This window comes from Coccinella septempunctata, chromosome 4 (genome assembly GCF_907165205.1).
Source record: "Coccinella septempunctata chromosome 4, icCocSept1.1, whole genome shotgun sequence".
In the NCBI taxonomy this organism is placed as follows: domain Eukaryota; kingdom Metazoa; phylum Arthropoda; class Insecta; order Coleoptera; family Coccinellidae; genus Coccinella; species Coccinella septempunctata.
Window position 1 is genome coordinate 17,017,701 of NC_058192.1, and position 15,328 is coordinate 17,033,028.

The window sequence follows — 15,328 nt, forward strand, 5'->3', positions numbered from 1 at the left end:
GTCTCTTTCTGAATAAGAACCTAACCTTTCGGAGTCTACTAATCAGAAATATGAATACGAATGAATATGATTGGGTAATTTATCTGAATGGTTCTAAAATGTAGGGAAACCTAGGTAAGTGAAAAATTGGTAACTTTTGGTGTATGAAAGGACAAGGAACTTACGGCAAGGACTGAAACCCACACATACAAAACAAAAACTATAAACCATTTAATATTCAACATGTATAAAATTACAAAAATATGATAAACATCTTTTAAATCTTTCAGTTAATTTCTAATACTATGAGCTTCAGACATATGCTTTTTGTAACCTTCCCGAAAATCAAAAGCCTCTGGACAAAGATGGCAGCAGTACATATTTGTAAGGTCTGAGTGAACTAATCTAACATGATATTTGAGGGCAGACTGATTTGAATATATTTGACCACAATGAGGACATGTACCACATTGGGAACTATGATGTGGCTGAATATCAACAGACTTTATTTGTATGTTTGGGTCTAAACTGTGACTTCCCTCAAATTCATAGGTTTCTCCCTCGACTTGCAGTGACTGCTGCAGTATTTCACTTGGACGGTCATAAGATACACTGCTACTAGAGTCAGAGGATGGGGACTTCATAAGAATTTTTTCTAACTCACCTTCTGGGTGTTTCCTTATAATAACAGCATTTTTTGGCATTTCTATAGTCACTACAGGTTCTAAAGTGTAGGGGACTGACGATGGAGATTTTCCTGAAAAATATACATCTCAATATAATTGTTGTTTCCAATCAAATATTTTAAATATAATATTAGGTATGATCAAAGTTATCCTTACCTGGACTGTGATGAGCAGTCAAGGATCTCTCTAAAATACTCCTTTTAGAATCTAAAGCTGCTTCTAAAATAGAAGTTTTCTCCATATTCTGATTGGAAATGTTCTCATTAACATCTGCGCATACTTCCTCATCAGGCTTCTCAGTTTTAACTTCAATTTCTGGATTATCAGAGTGTTTAGGAGAATTTATATTTACGTGGGTTACATTTTCTCTTGTCATAGTATCATTTGATTTATTAGTTGTGGAGTTTTCTTTTAAGCTCTTAGTCCTTATTTTTTTAGAAGGATTTTCTAAAGGAACTAATTTTGATCTTTTGAGGTTTGTTATCTTCTTGGTATTATCGGAGGAATTTAAGCCAGATACTTGAAGCAATTTGGCAGTACTCAAAAATGAAGGTAATTGCTCTTCAGATACCATTACCTCTCCATGGTACATAAAATTTATAACAGCTATCAAATCTGTATAAACTACATCTTTTAATATTACTATAGGATGAGGACAAGGGTTCTCCTGAAACAAGGATATCAAGCTATTTGTACCTAACTCAAAAAAATCTCAAAATCATACCTTGAAAACTGTTCGGAAGTAAGGGCTACATGCTGACAATATGAATTTATGAGCTTTTAAATTTATACCCTCGCAAGTTAAAGTAACATCAACCAGTTCCTCTGAATGTTGTAAGCTCTCGAAGGCACTCACTATATTTGAATGATAACTATTCCATTTCAAGCAAAAGTGCTTGGCAGACATTTTGATAAAGATATAGGTCACTACTTCAATTGTTGTTATACGTTACAAATCCAAATAAAGAACATCTGGGAAACATAATTGAGATGAAGGAAAATAATGAAATTTCCAATTTAATCGTAGAACTAAAAACAAAAATAAAAAATCAGATGGAAGTACTGTGGCCTTCAACAGCCGTCATCGGAAGAAGTTCGCAATATTTGCAAGGACCACAGATTACATACAATAGACCTCAATTTACTTCCGGTTCATGACCTAAAATTCATATTTTTATCATACATAAGAAGAAATTTAAAGAAATCGAATTTATATTTGCCTGGGTTATTGAGTTTTTCCAGATATTCTGCTTACCGTTAAGATCAAAAACGACACTCGAAATTTCATTGTGCTATTTTTCACAGAATTGAGAAGGAATTCAGTGGTATAACCTAAAAAATTACGTTGGACACAAGTGTCAAACTAAAAAAAAGTAAATATAAACAATGAATAAGTTAACTTGAAGATATATTAAATATGTTGATTTCATGATTGAGATATCATACAGACTCTTTTTTTAATACAATGTACTTACCAATATACTTAATATTCAACCTAATATCAGGTGTTTTAATGGACTGTGGTTGTACTTCCAGTAGGGAAAGTACTTTAAATACCAAATGTACTTCAGAAACTGGTGATAAAAAATACTCAAAGCAAGCCTATAACTCCTTCACCATGGAAGAGATGGTATTAATTCAGGGTGGTATATTTGAAATGGGAACCAATAAACCTGTATTCCCTGCAGATTTTGAAGGACCTGCTCGCAATAGAACTGTAGCTCCTTTTTACTTAGACATATATGAAGTGTCCAACAAAAATTTTTTAGATTTTGTTATTGACACTGGTTACATTACCGAAGCAGAAAAATTTGGAGATAGTTTTATATTTGAAATGTTTTTATCTGATGAGGAAAGAAGTAAACTTGAGCCTTTCCGGGCGGTTCATGCTCCTTGGTGGATAAAAATGAAAGAAGTGACCTGGAGTAAACCTCAAGGACCAAACTCGTCCATAGAGGGTGAGTTTTTAGAGGGCTTCATAGTTTTTTCTTGGAAAATTTATTTAAGTCATCTGCACACTTCTAAATATAATGTTCATTGCATTTTAAAACTTTCAAAATTCATAAACGTAAAATATTTCAGAAAAACTGAAACATCCAGTTGTGCATGTTTCATGGAATGATGCTGTGCAATATTGCAAGTACAAGAATAAAAGATTGCCCACAGAAGCTGAATGGGAAATGGCATGTAGGGGTGGATTGAAACAAAAGTTATATCCTTGGGGAAATAAATTAAATCCAAGAGATGAACACTGGTGAGTGTAAGTGATTTGATGTCCACTAATTTATCAGGGTAGAGCTTTTATATTTTAAAGGATGAATATTTGGCAAGGTGAGTTCCCTAAAATCAACACAGCTGATGATGGTTTTCTCGGAACTGCACCCGTAAATCATTTTCCACCTAATAAATTTGGCCTATACAATATGGCTGGTAATGTCTGGGAGTGGACTGCGGATAATTGGACTGATGATGCTGTGAGTACTATAGGAGAACAAGAGAACAACCACAAGATAATACATTTGCACATATTTTAGGAATCTAAAGTGAAAAAAGGGGGATCTTTCTTATGCCATGAGTCGTATTGTTGGAGGTACAGATGTGCTGCTAGATCCTTCAATACAAAAGATAGTTCTTCAAGTAATTTGGGTTTTCGATGTGCAGCTGATGCAAAATGATAGTGAACTAATGTACTTTTTCCAACAGATTATGTAATATATTATCACTTATACTGAAGCATTAATTTTTTTTTTGGCACCTGAAAACAAGTATGTTTGACTCATTGAAACCATCCTGGAGTTCAATGGTTTGACTATGAGTTTATTAATTTCAAAGTTTCTAAGTTATATTCTCCTCAATTTTACTATTTCGAATCCCACAAACTCGTAACTTGAGTGTAATTCAAGCTGCAGTAATTTTGAGTATAATATTAAATATTATTATCTATAGTTCCCATCGATAACTGTGACAATAAAAATATATATTTGGTAAAGAAATCCCCACTGTTTATCAAAATGTTGCCAATATGTATGACGATTTTGATAAATCTAAGGATCTACCAGAGGTGAATAAAATGACCTCAAAATCCAGAAGTCTTCCTGAGTCCTCAGTTTACATTTATCTACATTCAAAAGCACAGCTTGATGCCCTCAAAACGTGCTCTTCACACACTTTGATGTAGGTACATAAAATTACAGACCGCATTTTTATCGAACGCGGCGGGTCAGCACCCCCACCATATGTTGCAATCATAACGATGTCGGTGCAAATGTTTTGTGATGGCTGAAAGTGCATTTACTGCTTAATCATCCTATATAGATACATTTTCGCCAAAACATCATGAGCCTATATTTTGGCAGAAATGTGTCGATTATATTATTTGGGAATAAAATAGTCAGGCAACAGATTACAGAAATAGAGGTAGCCAGCAATTGCCCAAAGTGGGAATATTGTAACTTTACATACATCATAGCGTGTCGCTGCCAGATGTTCCACTACCTGACCTTGCTAGTGGGTGCTGACTACTGCCGACTCTTGTACTCCTTCAAAATTAAATCATATTTAGTTAAGAGCCATTACAAAACTCTTGCCGATTTTAGCCGCCAGCTCTTCGTCTATATCTACATGTCATCATGGCGAGAGGATATTAAATTTTTATACTTGATTTTTTCTCACACAAGACCTTAGTTAAAGGCAACGTCTCTGGTTAAAGGTAACGAAACAAGTTGCAATGAAACTGATTTAATATATTCCTTCTCAATGGTTACGATCAGCAAAAAAATTAATCTTGAAAAAAAAATTGAATGAGAAACAATCATCATTTATTATCAATGGAATGTAAAAAATATAAACTTGTGCATTTATTCAAAATTTTATACAACAGGCGATAAAATACGTCAACTGAAAGTTTTCAACTTACATTTATATCTCTAAGAACATAACCCACTGTCTATGAATAAAATTTTTCATGTCAAACCGTATACAAAATTTGAATACAACAGAAACAGTTTAGACTTTAGAGAAAAACAGATATTTGGCTTTTTTCCATCATGCAGAAAGAGTTTATCAAAAAGTTCAACCAGATATTTTTTTTCAACATATACTCTATCTATCTAATCTTTATATTTATACAAATATTAATCTTTTATATCTAACAGAGGAGAATATACTTAAACAGAAGAAAATATATTTTTTTATAAACTCTTTCTATATGTTATAATAACCAGAGAAAAAATATTTGATTTCAGATATATTTTCTCAGTCATCTCTAATAAGCACAATATGAGTAAAATAAAACATCTAGTACATAAAAATAACCAAACCCATTTTATACTTGTGTCATTACTATAACAGAATAAACAAAAAACAACTTTTTGTAAAGTGGAACAGAATGAGATGAATTCAAATATTTTGAGCAAATATTTTAATATTTTTTTTCTTGGCCATGATATTTTTCAGTTGAATCGAGCTTATTGTCTCTGATCTATTTCGTTGGCAATGCACTGCAGCTACCATTTCACCTCAATAGTTTATATCTCATGAATCATTTCTATACTACCTAAGATTTCTTTATTGATTTCATAGTTATGTTATGGATTGTTTATGCACTTGTACTTTTATTGGTTCATTTCTTATATCATGATTTATTATTGGGCAGCTGTTCATTGGACATTTCGATATTCTGGGAAAGTTTATTGAATTCAAATAAAAAAATACATGAATTAGGCAGAAAAAAATGACATGCCAGACTATACTTTTCGTTTTTTTCTTTATATATATATCTATATATAAACATATACATAATTTGGAAGCCATTAAAAATTCGAACCCCAAAAGAGCAAGTTCATCGAACATGAGGATATAAAGCGAATGGAAAGTGGAACTATCAAAACAGTGATTTCCATAAATATGTGCCTGCTGTAAGTACCAGAAATATCTGAAAATATTTATCCATAATAGAATATCTTTAGGTCTATTAAAATTTTTGGAATCTCTTTTGATATGGAAACAATGAACAAAACGAAGTATCAGCAATCCAAACCAACAAGTCTATGAAATCATAGAATTTTTTCCCTGATGCAAACATTGAACTATGAATGTAGTTGGCACGGAGTACTGGAAGTTATCATAATTCAATAAGGAAAATCTCGAATTCAAACAATATCCTATTCCACTTCTTGTTTTAAAATATCACATTCAGAACCTGTTGTAATTGAAATTTATTTTGCTAGGGTTGAGACTAGTCAACATTTGTTGTACTACAACATGTACATTATTTTTGAATAGTTTAGGCACTGGAACATAACGATAAACTATATATCCACCGACTACATAGAGTGAGACCCGGAAGCTTAATTTTATGAATTTGGATACCCTGGAGGGAGGGGGAATAGTTAACATATCTTTAATGAAGGGTCTCTGATCTATATGATACAGTTTAAGAATACCTGGCATGTGACCTATTCCAACAACTGCCACAATTTTATTTGGCTCATTTTTAGCATCTGAAATGAAGAATAGTTTTATGGTTGAAACAAAAGAACAAAATGAGAAACTGACCTGGTTTACGAGCAACATTTAAATTGGCAACTGCATTCTGTAGGGAATATGTGAGAAAAATATCACGCTCAGCAACAAAAACCTCCTTGAACTCTGGGTAATGTTCTGCAAACTCTGCCAGAATTTGCTCTAACATGTCCCTATTCTTGCATTTCTCGATATCTTCCTTGCTTGAATAAAAATCTCAGTTTTTACACACCTTTAATTTTTTTCTCAACTATAAATAACTAAATACTTATATCATTTGCGTATATCTATATATATATATATATATAAAGAGAATGGTTAACGAATCCTTCCCTTATTTGCCGAGAACTTATACACTGAAGTGTTAAATTATGCGGCAATACTTCTTTATATATATTATATATATATATATATATATATATAAACTGAAAAGAGACTCGACAAAAGGGCACAATTTGACAAACTTATGATGAATAATTCAATTTACCTGACAGGATCTTTAGAGTTTATAAGATGCCATATCAACTTGAAAGTCTGGAACCAGGAAAGTCCTGCTATAGCCCTTTTCAAAGTTATACTTATAGGTCTATCCCCAAGAAGAATTTTGCATTTTGGAAGCTTTGCTACCTATAAACAAATATTTTCTGAATAAGTTTTTTTTGTACAATTAATTAATTAAATTAATTTACCTCCCTATAGGCCACCCTAAATTCTCCACCTGGTGCCATTCCTATTTCTTTTGTAATATGTGCGCTCATATCCAGTAACAAAAGATAGATTATACCATTGTAAACTCCATTTGATTTTATAGTGGATAGAATCTTTCGAGCATTGATTTCTTGAGCTTCTTTTAAAATACTTTCCTCATCTAAATTCAATATATTCAATCTAGAACTACAAAGTTCCAGAATAACAATATCTGGCTGAACATGTTGAATAACCTAAAATAGAATAATACTTCCAGGCTTACCATGCTTTGATAATCGTATGACTTTCATCATAAATTTTTTTATTTTTTAATGAATATAAATGTTCACCTTTTCTACATCCTCTTGCGATTCTTTACTGAAATGGGCAGTACCCACAATATACACTTTAGTATTTTTTGCAGAGTCTACTATAAGGTTAACAGTATCGGGTAAATTGTTATCGAAATCCTCGTCACCTTTACTGCCATTAGAGGAATCAGTATCACCAAAAGCAAACATGTCTATGGTGGATTCACTTTTCTCAGATCCAGATTCGGAACCGTTTTTTGAATTATTATCGTTCAATTCTTAAAATTAAAAACATATTGAATGACAATGAATTTTCACTTATATGAACTTACCAAAATGAGATAAGGATTTGTCCATTTTTTCTTCTGTAATTTATTTCATTTATCCAACGGTATAACTTGGGCGATTATTAACTTGCTATAAATATTTACAACAAGAAATCAGGTATGAATTTTCAATAAAAAGTTGTCTAGCCTTCAGTCAGCAAATGAAAAGTGATATAAATGACGTCAAATTCAATTGAGGTTATGTCATATTTGGCTTCTGTCAGATTAAAAAAGGAAACCACTCTGTGTTCTGCAGACGAAACGAATAAAAAATACCTCGTCTCAAGTTCAATGAAAATTATTTTTCACGTGAATAATAATTATAACAATGTTTAGAGGCTTTGTAAGTTATAAATATAACAGAAACATCAGTCTAAACTAATTGAAATGTTTTCAGTTCACATTTGTTATAGGCCTCTACGCCGGAATATACTTAGCTCAAAATTACGATGTAAGTTGAGGACAGAATTATTCTAATAGAACATAAATAAATATTCTCGAATAACATATTTGCGTTTCAGGTACCAAAAGTAGATGATCCACAAAATTTATATACTAAGATAAAGGAATTTGCAGATAAACATAGGAAGGATTGAAATGAATTTGTAGATAATTAAACATTGAATTTAATAAATGTGATATATATTAACTAAACCTTATTCCAATATAAATCCACCACCAAGATATTCCTGTCTTATTGGAGGTTCTACAAAAGCTAACCAGTCACTAGAATGAGTTGGTAACAAACCCATACTTTGGCATTTATACAAAGCTAACCCAATGTTAACAAAATTTCCTAAGATATAAATGATCATTTGGCCAACAGCACTGGTTTCAATTACTTTGAAGGTACTTTTTGTAGCCCAAATGGCTTGTATAGGTCGGAGTAGCAACATTCCCACCATCATTATTGGAAATATAGATATTGAATTTCCTGCCATATACATAATAAACAAATTCATTGGAACCTGCTTAATTGGTGCTAGTGCGATATCCCAAGATTTCTTAGTGATTAATCGACTTATATCTGCTTTCTTTGTCACTTCATTGCTAGATGGAATATTTGAAAGGTTATAAGCAGGGGGTGCTGGTAAATTATCCGTAGTTTTAACTACATTTCTGAAAACAATTATAAATATATTCAATTACACATACCGAGTCCGAATTAACTCACTTGGTGCAATCCAAACTCCATTTGGACCTCTTACTAAGGGCCTTCGACATTTCTACAAAATATGATTCAACTAACCGAAGAATCGCAAAGTTTTCTATCGAAAAGGAAGCAAAAATGCATCTATCTTTCAGAAATCGCTTGAAAGAACTTATCAATATCAATTTTATATCAGAAAAATACCTTTAATCAAAGATTATAGAGTAGGAAGATGGGAAACGACCCTACTAATCTAGTACTAAAAACCGACTACACTTTGGGCCTGTGTTTCACATACTGAGAAATTAGATGGCGCTGAAATCGTAATGTCAAACAGTAAAATTACAGTTGTCTGCTTTGTAATTTAAGGGCGCGAAATTCGAATTTCATTCCTTGTATTGGATTCGAATATCGACTTAGTCGAGACCAGAAAAAAACATCCTGAGCGACAAAACAGTAGCAGGGCTTTGTTTCGTGATCAGGATGTTTTTTTTATGTAAACATTGTTTTGAATCAATTAATAATAATGAAATACTCTGTTAGATTCGCTATATTTTTATTCGAAATTTATAAAAAAATATGACAGAATTGAAGATTTTACAGGGTATATTCAAAGGTGAGGTTTTTTTTGACATGTACAACTGGTGAGAATAATTGTGTCGAAATTCTCACTTTTGAAAACACCTGTATACAAATAATACAGCTTTGAATAAAGGATACAAAAGTACATATTGAATATTATATATCAAAGTTCTTATTTCTATGCAATAAATTTTTTTGAGGCAATAGAATGTGTTGAATTTGTACAATCTTTATCAGAAATCTAAATGAACAATTAATCGATATAGGTACCATATATTTTGCATTCCAAGGAGTTGATTGTTAATTTCAGTGTTCGGATCTTTCTATCACTTCTGGGGAAAGACTTGGAAGTACTCTACAGAGTGTGTGAACTTCTTTCAGGTACACTCGAAAGAATATCTGAAAAAGGGGAAGTTCTTGTAATCTACTTTCATAATAAAACAATTAATTCAATATATTGCATAAATTTTCTCATATATAAGATGATAATTCGTTCAATTATTTTTGTCACAGATATCTAGGATGACTTACCATCAGTATTTGTCGTAACACTTTCAATCTGCTTGCTTTCCATTTAATGTGACCCCTCCATGAACAGAATGCTTCCTGCATATAAAAAAGATATGCATTCAATATATGATAAAGGAGTAATGAATTCAGTTATGCATTGCAGATATCTAGAAAGACTTACCATCAGTATTCGATGTATCAGTTTCAAACTGCTCGACCTCCATCGCATGTGGTTCCTTTGGTGACCCTTTCGTGCATGGGATGCTTCCTGCATACAGCAACTTGCGTGGATGAAAAGATTCAAATTGACATTAAGTAAAATGCAAAGATTATAGATTATAGAACCTAACTCTATAATCTTTGGTAGAATGTTCACTGCACATAGTGTAGCTTTTACTCAAGTCAATGTCTTGACGCCCGGAAAATTCTATCCATTTCAGAACACTGAAAATAAAAATCAATCAACATCCGAGTCACATGGTACCAGTTTCAATACTTACGATTCCATTTTCTTTGGTAAATTCAAAAAACTTATATTCGGAGAATCCCAAACGGCAGTTTCAACAGTTCTTCACCATACAATATTTTCCATACGACATTTTGGGCAAAATCTTTGATTTTGAAGTTTTCACTATATACACAAATAACATTGAAATAAGGTGACTAGAAAGAGCGAGTTGAACGAGCGGTACGAAAATCAAAACGTAAACAAAACCTCTATCTACGAACAAAACGGCCATGTTGAAATATCTCCATAAAATGCCAAATGGCCCTTGAATAAATATTTTAACCAGTCTTAGTATTTTAATACACAACGGAACCACCAGGCGGCGCTCACGCAAGTGTAGTCGCTTCGTTTCCCATCTTCCTTCTCTATAATCTTTGCCTTTAATAAAATAAATGTCAATAAATAGTGAAGTTTCTGTTCTTGATCAAAGCTTGACACAGATGACAGACACTTTTAAGTCTCTGATCAATATTGATCTGAGGAAATAGTGTGAATACGGATATTATATGGTGAACTGGATAAAATAAATTAATAATAATCAATAAATTATCTGTGCGTTTTTGTGACCTAGACCCATATATATAATTTAATTGAAAAATATGCCAAATATTACTCTATGGTGTTACCAAAGATTAACCTTTTATTAGTGTTCTGTGATTAACCTCTTTGGTGTTACTATGACCTTGATAATTGTTGTTTATTTATATTTACTTTCTTTTGCTAATGCAGATGATTCATTCAAATTTTAATGATGATATTTTATCATGCATCTACGTCGAAAAATTTTATTTAAAATATTCGCAGCTCTATTTCTGCTCTTCTTTTATTGTGAATTTTGCATTTATTATGTCGTCATTGCACAGGTGAATTGGTCTGTAACAATTTATTTGAAGGTTTCTTAATGTTCTTGCACCTTGAATCTACTTTACAGTGTTCTTGGCCTTTTCTTGATCCAAAACTTGAGCATAGTAACATTGACAAAACCAGTGAAGAGCCTGTCACAATTATGGTCATCGCTGACACCCATCTTTTGGGACCTAGAAATGGCCATTGGTTTGATAAACTGCGTAGAGAATGGCAAATGCAAAGGGCTTTCCAAACAGCTGTTGCTTTGCTTAAACCTGAATTAGTCTTTATATTGGGAGACATTCTAGATGAAGGCTTCTATTGTACTTCCAAAGAATTTGAAAATTATGTTCTTAGGTTTGAGAAGATGTTTGCACTTCCCGATCATATTAAACTATATATGGTTCCTGGAAACCATGACATTGGTTTTCATTATGAGTAATTGATTAGTCTGAATCATATGAGAAGTTGAATATTACAAATTTAGTTTGCAGGATAACTCCAACTCGAGTTAGTAAATTTGTAAATGATTTCAATGCATCAGCAGTACAACTAATTACAGTTAGAGGAAATCATTTTGTTCTAGTCAATAGTATGGCTTTATCTGGAGATGGTTGTTTTTTATGTAAGCCTGCTGAAATGCAGCTCAACCATATAGAGAGTTAGACTTATTGTGAAATTTTTCTTTATAATTTTTGATTCAATACTTTTTAGGAACATTGAAATGTTCTAGAGCACCTCCCAATTCTGGTGAATGTGATGAGAATTCAAGACTTGCAGTATATAGTAAGCCCATTTTAATGCAGGTAAAAGCAAATAATGTCAATATTTATTTTGATTCTAACTATTTCGCAAATAAGAGCAATGATTTTTTCATCATTTGTGTACAGTTGATGTAAATTCAGAGCATTTTGAGATAGGTGAACAAAAATATGTGTGAAGTTGGCTCGGCATTTTTAGATTTAAAAAAAAAAAAATTATAGTAGATTTTACTAAGTTTGTGCTGCTGAAATTTTTTCTTAATTACTTACGGTTCTCAAATTATCAAAAAAAAAATGTAGTTTTCGAAAATTTGGGTTTAAGTAGCTGAAATAGATTGTGATATACAGATCAAGAAAATTCAGTCTGAACATAGGGATTGCCATGAGAAAGAAGAGGACTGTATAATTTTATTACAGGTGATAAATTATCGAATGTTTATATGGACTGCTCTCAGAATCAGTACATACTACTCTTAGTCACTAGAGAGGGGACTGAGAATTCGTAGCCGGCGTAGTATGAACTATTTCAGAGTCATCTTCTTTTTCACGGCAATCCCTATGTTCGGACGTGAATAATTTTCGTAATCCGTATATGTAGTACAGAGTTGTACTACATATTTGAATTTCTGTTGAAAGTTCCTCTAATTTCCAAGATAATTGAAAAGGAAGAAAAAAGTTAAACCATCACTTTTGTTTTTTCTTGAAAATAAGTGTCCTACATTTGTACTTGAGCCATAAATATTTTCCTGAAAATTCGTTTAAAAAAAAATCAACCCAAAATCAGCAAGTGTTGGGGTAATTCCCACACCTTAACTATAAGCGCTTTCAAAGAGAGTACTCTATTTGAAAAAAAATTAGACATGTTCTGGAGTCCAGTGTCAGATTGTTTTTGATTTTTCAGCATTTTCCACTTTATAGGCAGTCTGATATGGAATGTAATGATTTTGACTCTGCTCCCATGCCTATAAAACAAGAAAAGTTTAGGGAAAATAGAGAATGTTTGAGTAGGGAAGCGACTTACCAGCTTTTGAGCCAAATCAAACCGCGTTTGTCTCTCTCTGGACATACTCATCATGGTTGCACAAAAAAACTCATGTTAGGGGATGGTATAGAGATCACTATACCCAGTTTCAGTTGGAGAAATAAAAACAACCCTACCATTGGACTGGTAAGATCAAATAAGCAGTTTTGTTTTTCAAGATAATATCCTCTGTTCAAAAAAAATTGAGTGTAAAATTTTCTGTACTTAGAGCCGATTTTGCCACTATGCTAAATTCAGTACCGATTTCAATTGGAATATGTACTCACAAATCTCATGTGCAGGCAGTTCATTTTGAATTCCAGAATTGAATTTAGCATAGTCACAAGAGGCTCTTAAAAATATTTATGTGTATTAAAAGAACTGATGTATTTCTAGGGCATCTTCACACCAAACAATTATTCATTTACCAAATGTTCATTACCAAGGGAAACAACAGTTATTTTACTGTATATAATTGGTGTCAATATAATTGGTGTATGGATAATTCATACATTATTAATAAAAGGAAGAAGGAAACATTTAAAATGAAGTGACATCAGAACGGGATATAGGAAATTATTCATATTTGGTATGATTAATCTCCTGGTACCAAATGAAGATTTTATCCCCAATTCCGTTAATTAGAATCTTATAAAAAGCAATAAGCAGTTGAATGGTGAGCTAATATTATATTCAGTTCAATTGCTGAATCTCCAATTTTTCTTATGTGATATTTTATTGTTTAATTATTGAGCTAAACATATATCAAAAAAATTATCAATATGAAGTTGTTCAGTCCAATACATCTTTCTTTTTCAGGATATTTTTGTGGTCAATTTCATTATAAATTATGATGAAATTGTCCAATATATAATGATTTGTTTTTTCCTTCCTTTCCATAAAGAACGTTTCTGAATTATATTTTTGCTTCTTAGTGTATGTGATATATTTTGGGGATACACCTTTCGAACTTATTCAATTTTTGAACTTTTTTTTAGAATATGGATAATTAATAGTTCATAGATATGTATGATAAGAAACTAATAGAATCTCATTTAATAATAATAATAATGATAGAGCCTTTATTGGAAACATACAAATTTCTTAAAGTACCTATCTCAGTTATGTCTCAAATGAAAAAGTATTAACAAGAGCCATGTGTATATAGCTTTATTATTTCGAACTGACAAGCATCATCGTACAAAAGTAAATTTGTAAGTTTTCTATATCATGAAATAAGAAACTTAGCTCTATACTATATCAAAATAAACTGTTTCTGAAGTAATAGTTGTATTTCATTCCCTATAAATTCACCTGCCTTTAGTATTTTTTCATAGAATTTTTGCAGAAAGATATTCACAAATATTTAATGGATTAAAAATGGTGAATTCAGTGCTCAGGCAGCAGATGGATTCTTTATTTTCTAAAGAAAGCTCAGTACAATTAAAATGAATTAAAACACCAAAAATTCCACTTAAATTAAAAAGGCTCTAAGGCTCATTATGGAAAGTAACTTTACATGAACTGTCTGTAACTACTGTGCATGAAGAAGTGCCAGGTGCAAAAGTGGGCATATCTTCTACTATATACCCCTCAGTAACAAGGCTTAGGTTCAATGATCGTGGACTCAAAATGAGGAGCTAGAATTACTGAACTTGGGCTATATGGATTTTAGATCTCCCGTTTTGAGGAGTGATGAACCGTATTTCGGTGCTTCACTGCTTCGAGAGGTATGCATGACCCCTTCTTCTGTTTCCCTTTGAACGAAAAGATACGGCAGCTATCTCCTAAACAAAACTCTTTCACTTTATTCAGAGGCCATTGGGAGGGGTTGAGCCGTATCCTTTACCTGCCAGATGATGCCGAAATTTTTTTTCTTATATGGGGTAGACATAGATGATGATTTAAGAAAAACGCCCAATACTTGATGAAACATTATTCAGGTTCATTAATATAGGTAATTTTTTTTAAACCTCACCCAAACTTATACAGAGAACTATTAAAGCATATCTCCTGAATATCTCGAAAATGGTTACATTAATTTATGCATAAGATTGATAGAATATTACTTACTTGTTTTCTGGTGAAAAGTCATGTTCAAAGATTATAGTCTTATAATCTTTGGTCATGTTTATATGAAAAATATGGGTTTTTGAAGAAAACTGCATTAAAATGCTTCAATAAAGGTTACTAAAAATTTCATCCCCCTAAAGAAAATGCGAATTCATTGGACCATTTTTGTAATCATTTCCGAGAGAATAAGTTTCAATAACTACTGAATGTCAGTAAAATTATATGATCAAAGTCGAATTAAAATTCGATGCATGGGGAATCCAAAACTGTGATAATTTTTTGATTGAGAAAAACACGAAATTATTTTAGATTTTTCAGACATCGGATAGAACACATTTTATAATGACCTATAATTTTCAGTTCAT

General features: G+C 32.0%; 5 protein-coding genes and 1 long non-coding RNA gene across 7 annotated transcripts; 3 read left to right on the plus strand and 3 right to left on the minus strand.

The window, feature by feature from the left end:
• Positions 1-197: 197 nt before the first annotated feature.
• On the minus strand, positions 198-1,777 carry LOC123311615 (protein abrupt-like). The gene is made up of 3 exons (XM_044895671.1): positions 1,390-1,777; positions 822-1,332; positions 198-736 (listed from the first exon to the last, which is right to left on the minus strand). The coding sequence occupies exons 1-3, from the start codon at positions 1,570-1,572 to the stop codon at positions 270-272; spliced, it is 1,161 nt and encodes a 386-aa protein (XP_044751606.1). The 5' UTR covers positions 1,573-1,777; the 3' UTR covers positions 198-269.
• Positions 1,778-2,001: 224 nt separating this feature from the next.
• Positions 2,002-3,398, plus strand: LOC123311616 (formylglycine-generating enzyme). Its single transcript, XM_044895672.1, has 4 exons — positions 2,002-2,623; positions 2,748-2,919; positions 2,980-3,139; positions 3,200-3,398. Exons 1-4 carry the CDS (start codon positions 2,131-2,133, stop codon positions 3,338-3,340), a joined length of 966 nt encoding a protein of 321 aa, XP_044751607.1. The 5' UTR covers positions 2,002-2,130; the 3' UTR covers positions 3,341-3,398.
• Positions 3,399-4,466: 1,068 nt separating this feature from the next.
• Positions 4,467-7,684, minus strand: LOC123311335 (traB domain-containing protein). Its single transcript, XM_044895232.1, has 6 exons — positions 7,519-7,684; positions 7,226-7,464; positions 6,878-7,129; positions 6,676-6,815; positions 6,222-6,391; positions 4,467-6,166 (listed from the first exon to the last, which is right to left on the minus strand). Exons 1-6 carry the CDS (start codon positions 7,541-7,543, stop codon positions 5,859-5,861), a joined length of 1,134 nt encoding a protein of 377 aa, XP_044751167.1. The 5' UTR covers positions 7,544-7,684; the 3' UTR covers positions 4,467-5,858.
• Positions 7,685-7,716: 32 nt separating this feature from the next.
• On the plus strand, positions 7,717-8,161 carry LOC123311337. The gene is made up of 3 exons (XR_006537434.1): positions 7,717-7,855; positions 7,910-7,963; positions 8,034-8,161. It is a non-coding gene; the product is annotated as an uncharacterized LOC123311337 (long non-coding RNA).
• Positions 8,123-8,866, minus strand: LOC123311336 (ER membrane protein complex subunit 4). Its single transcript, XM_044895233.1, has 2 exons — positions 8,687-8,866; positions 8,123-8,631 (listed from the first exon to the last, which is right to left on the minus strand). The coding sequence occupies exons 1-2, from the start codon at positions 8,734-8,736 to the stop codon at positions 8,169-8,171; spliced, it is 513 nt and encodes a 170-aa protein (XP_044751168.1). The 5' UTR covers positions 8,737-8,866; the 3' UTR covers positions 8,123-8,168.
• Positions 8,867-10,929: 2,063 nt separating this feature from the next.
• LOC123312115 (metallophosphoesterase 1-like) lies at positions 10,930-13,686 on the plus strand. 2 transcript variants are annotated; one of them, XM_044896344.1, is made up of 6 exons: positions 10,930-11,125; positions 11,194-11,546; positions 11,603-11,769; positions 11,823-11,914; positions 12,771-13,037; positions 13,287-13,686. In XM_044896344.1, exons 1-6 carry the CDS (start codon positions 11,027-11,029, stop codon positions 13,437-13,439), a joined length of 1,131 nt encoding a protein of 376 aa, XP_044752279.1. In that variant the 5' UTR covers positions 10,930-11,026; the 3' UTR covers positions 13,440-13,686. The 2 variants fall into 2 exon arrangements, with proteins under 2 accessions (XP_044752279.1, XP_044752280.1); XM_044896345.1 differs by having other exon boundaries at positions 10,991-11,133.
• Positions 13,687-15,328: the final 1,642 nt, after the last annotated feature.

Bases quoted from the DNA above. Each gene is read 5' to 3' on its own strand.
- LOC123311615 (XM_044895671.1), bottom strand. From the start codon at position 1,572: ATGTCTGCCAAGCACTTTTGCTTGAAATGGAATAGTTATCATTCAAAT. The intron at 1,333-1,389 runs GTATGATTTTGA...TCCTTGTTTCAG, and splicing joins ACTTCCGAACAGTTTTCAAG to GAGAACCCTTGTCCTCATCC. The intron at 737-821 runs GTAAGGATAACT...TATATTTTTCAG, and splicing joins GACTGCTCATCACAGTCCAG to GAAAATCTCCATCGTCAGTC.
- LOC123311616 (XM_044895672.1), top strand. From the start codon at position 2,131: ATGTACTTACCAATATACTTAATATTCAACCTAATATCAGGTGTTTTA. The intron at 2,920-2,979 runs GTGAGTGTAAGT...TATATTTTAAAG, and splicing joins AATCCAAGAGATGAACACTG to GATGAATATTTGGCAAGGTG. The intron at 3,140-3,199 runs GTGAGTACTATA...CACATATTTTAG, and splicing joins ATAATTGGACTGATGATGCT to GAATCTAAAGTGAAAAAAGG.
- LOC123311335 (XM_044895232.1), bottom strand. From the start codon at position 7,543: ATGGACAAATCCTTATCTCATTTTG. The intron at 7,465-7,518 runs GTAAGTTCATAT...TTTAATTTTAAG, and splicing joins CAAATCCTTATCTCATTTTG to AATTGAACGATAATAATTCA. The intron at 6,392-6,675 runs GTAAATTGAATT...TTTTTATTCAAG, and splicing joins AACTCTAAAGATCCTGTCAG to CAAGGAAGATATCGAGAAAT.
- LOC123311336 (XM_044895233.1), bottom strand. From the start codon at position 8,736: ATGTCGAAGGCCCTTAGTAAGAGGTCCAAATGGAGTTTGGATTGCACC. The intron at 8,632-8,686 runs GTGAGTTAATTC...AATTGTTTTCAG, and splicing joins TGGAGTTTGGATTGCACCAA to AAATGTAGTTAAAACTACGG.
- LOC123312115 (XM_044896344.1), top strand. From the start codon at position 11,027: ATGCATCTACGTCGAAAAATTTTATTTAAAATATTCGCAGCTCTATTT. The intron at 11,126-11,193 runs GTGAATTGGTCT...TCTACTTTACAG, and splicing joins ATTATGTCGTCATTGCACAG to TGTTCTTGGCCTTTTCTTGA. The intron at 13,038-13,286 runs GTAAGATCAAAT...ATGTATTTCTAG, and splicing joins ACAACCCTACCATTGGACTG to GGCATCTTCACACCAAACAA.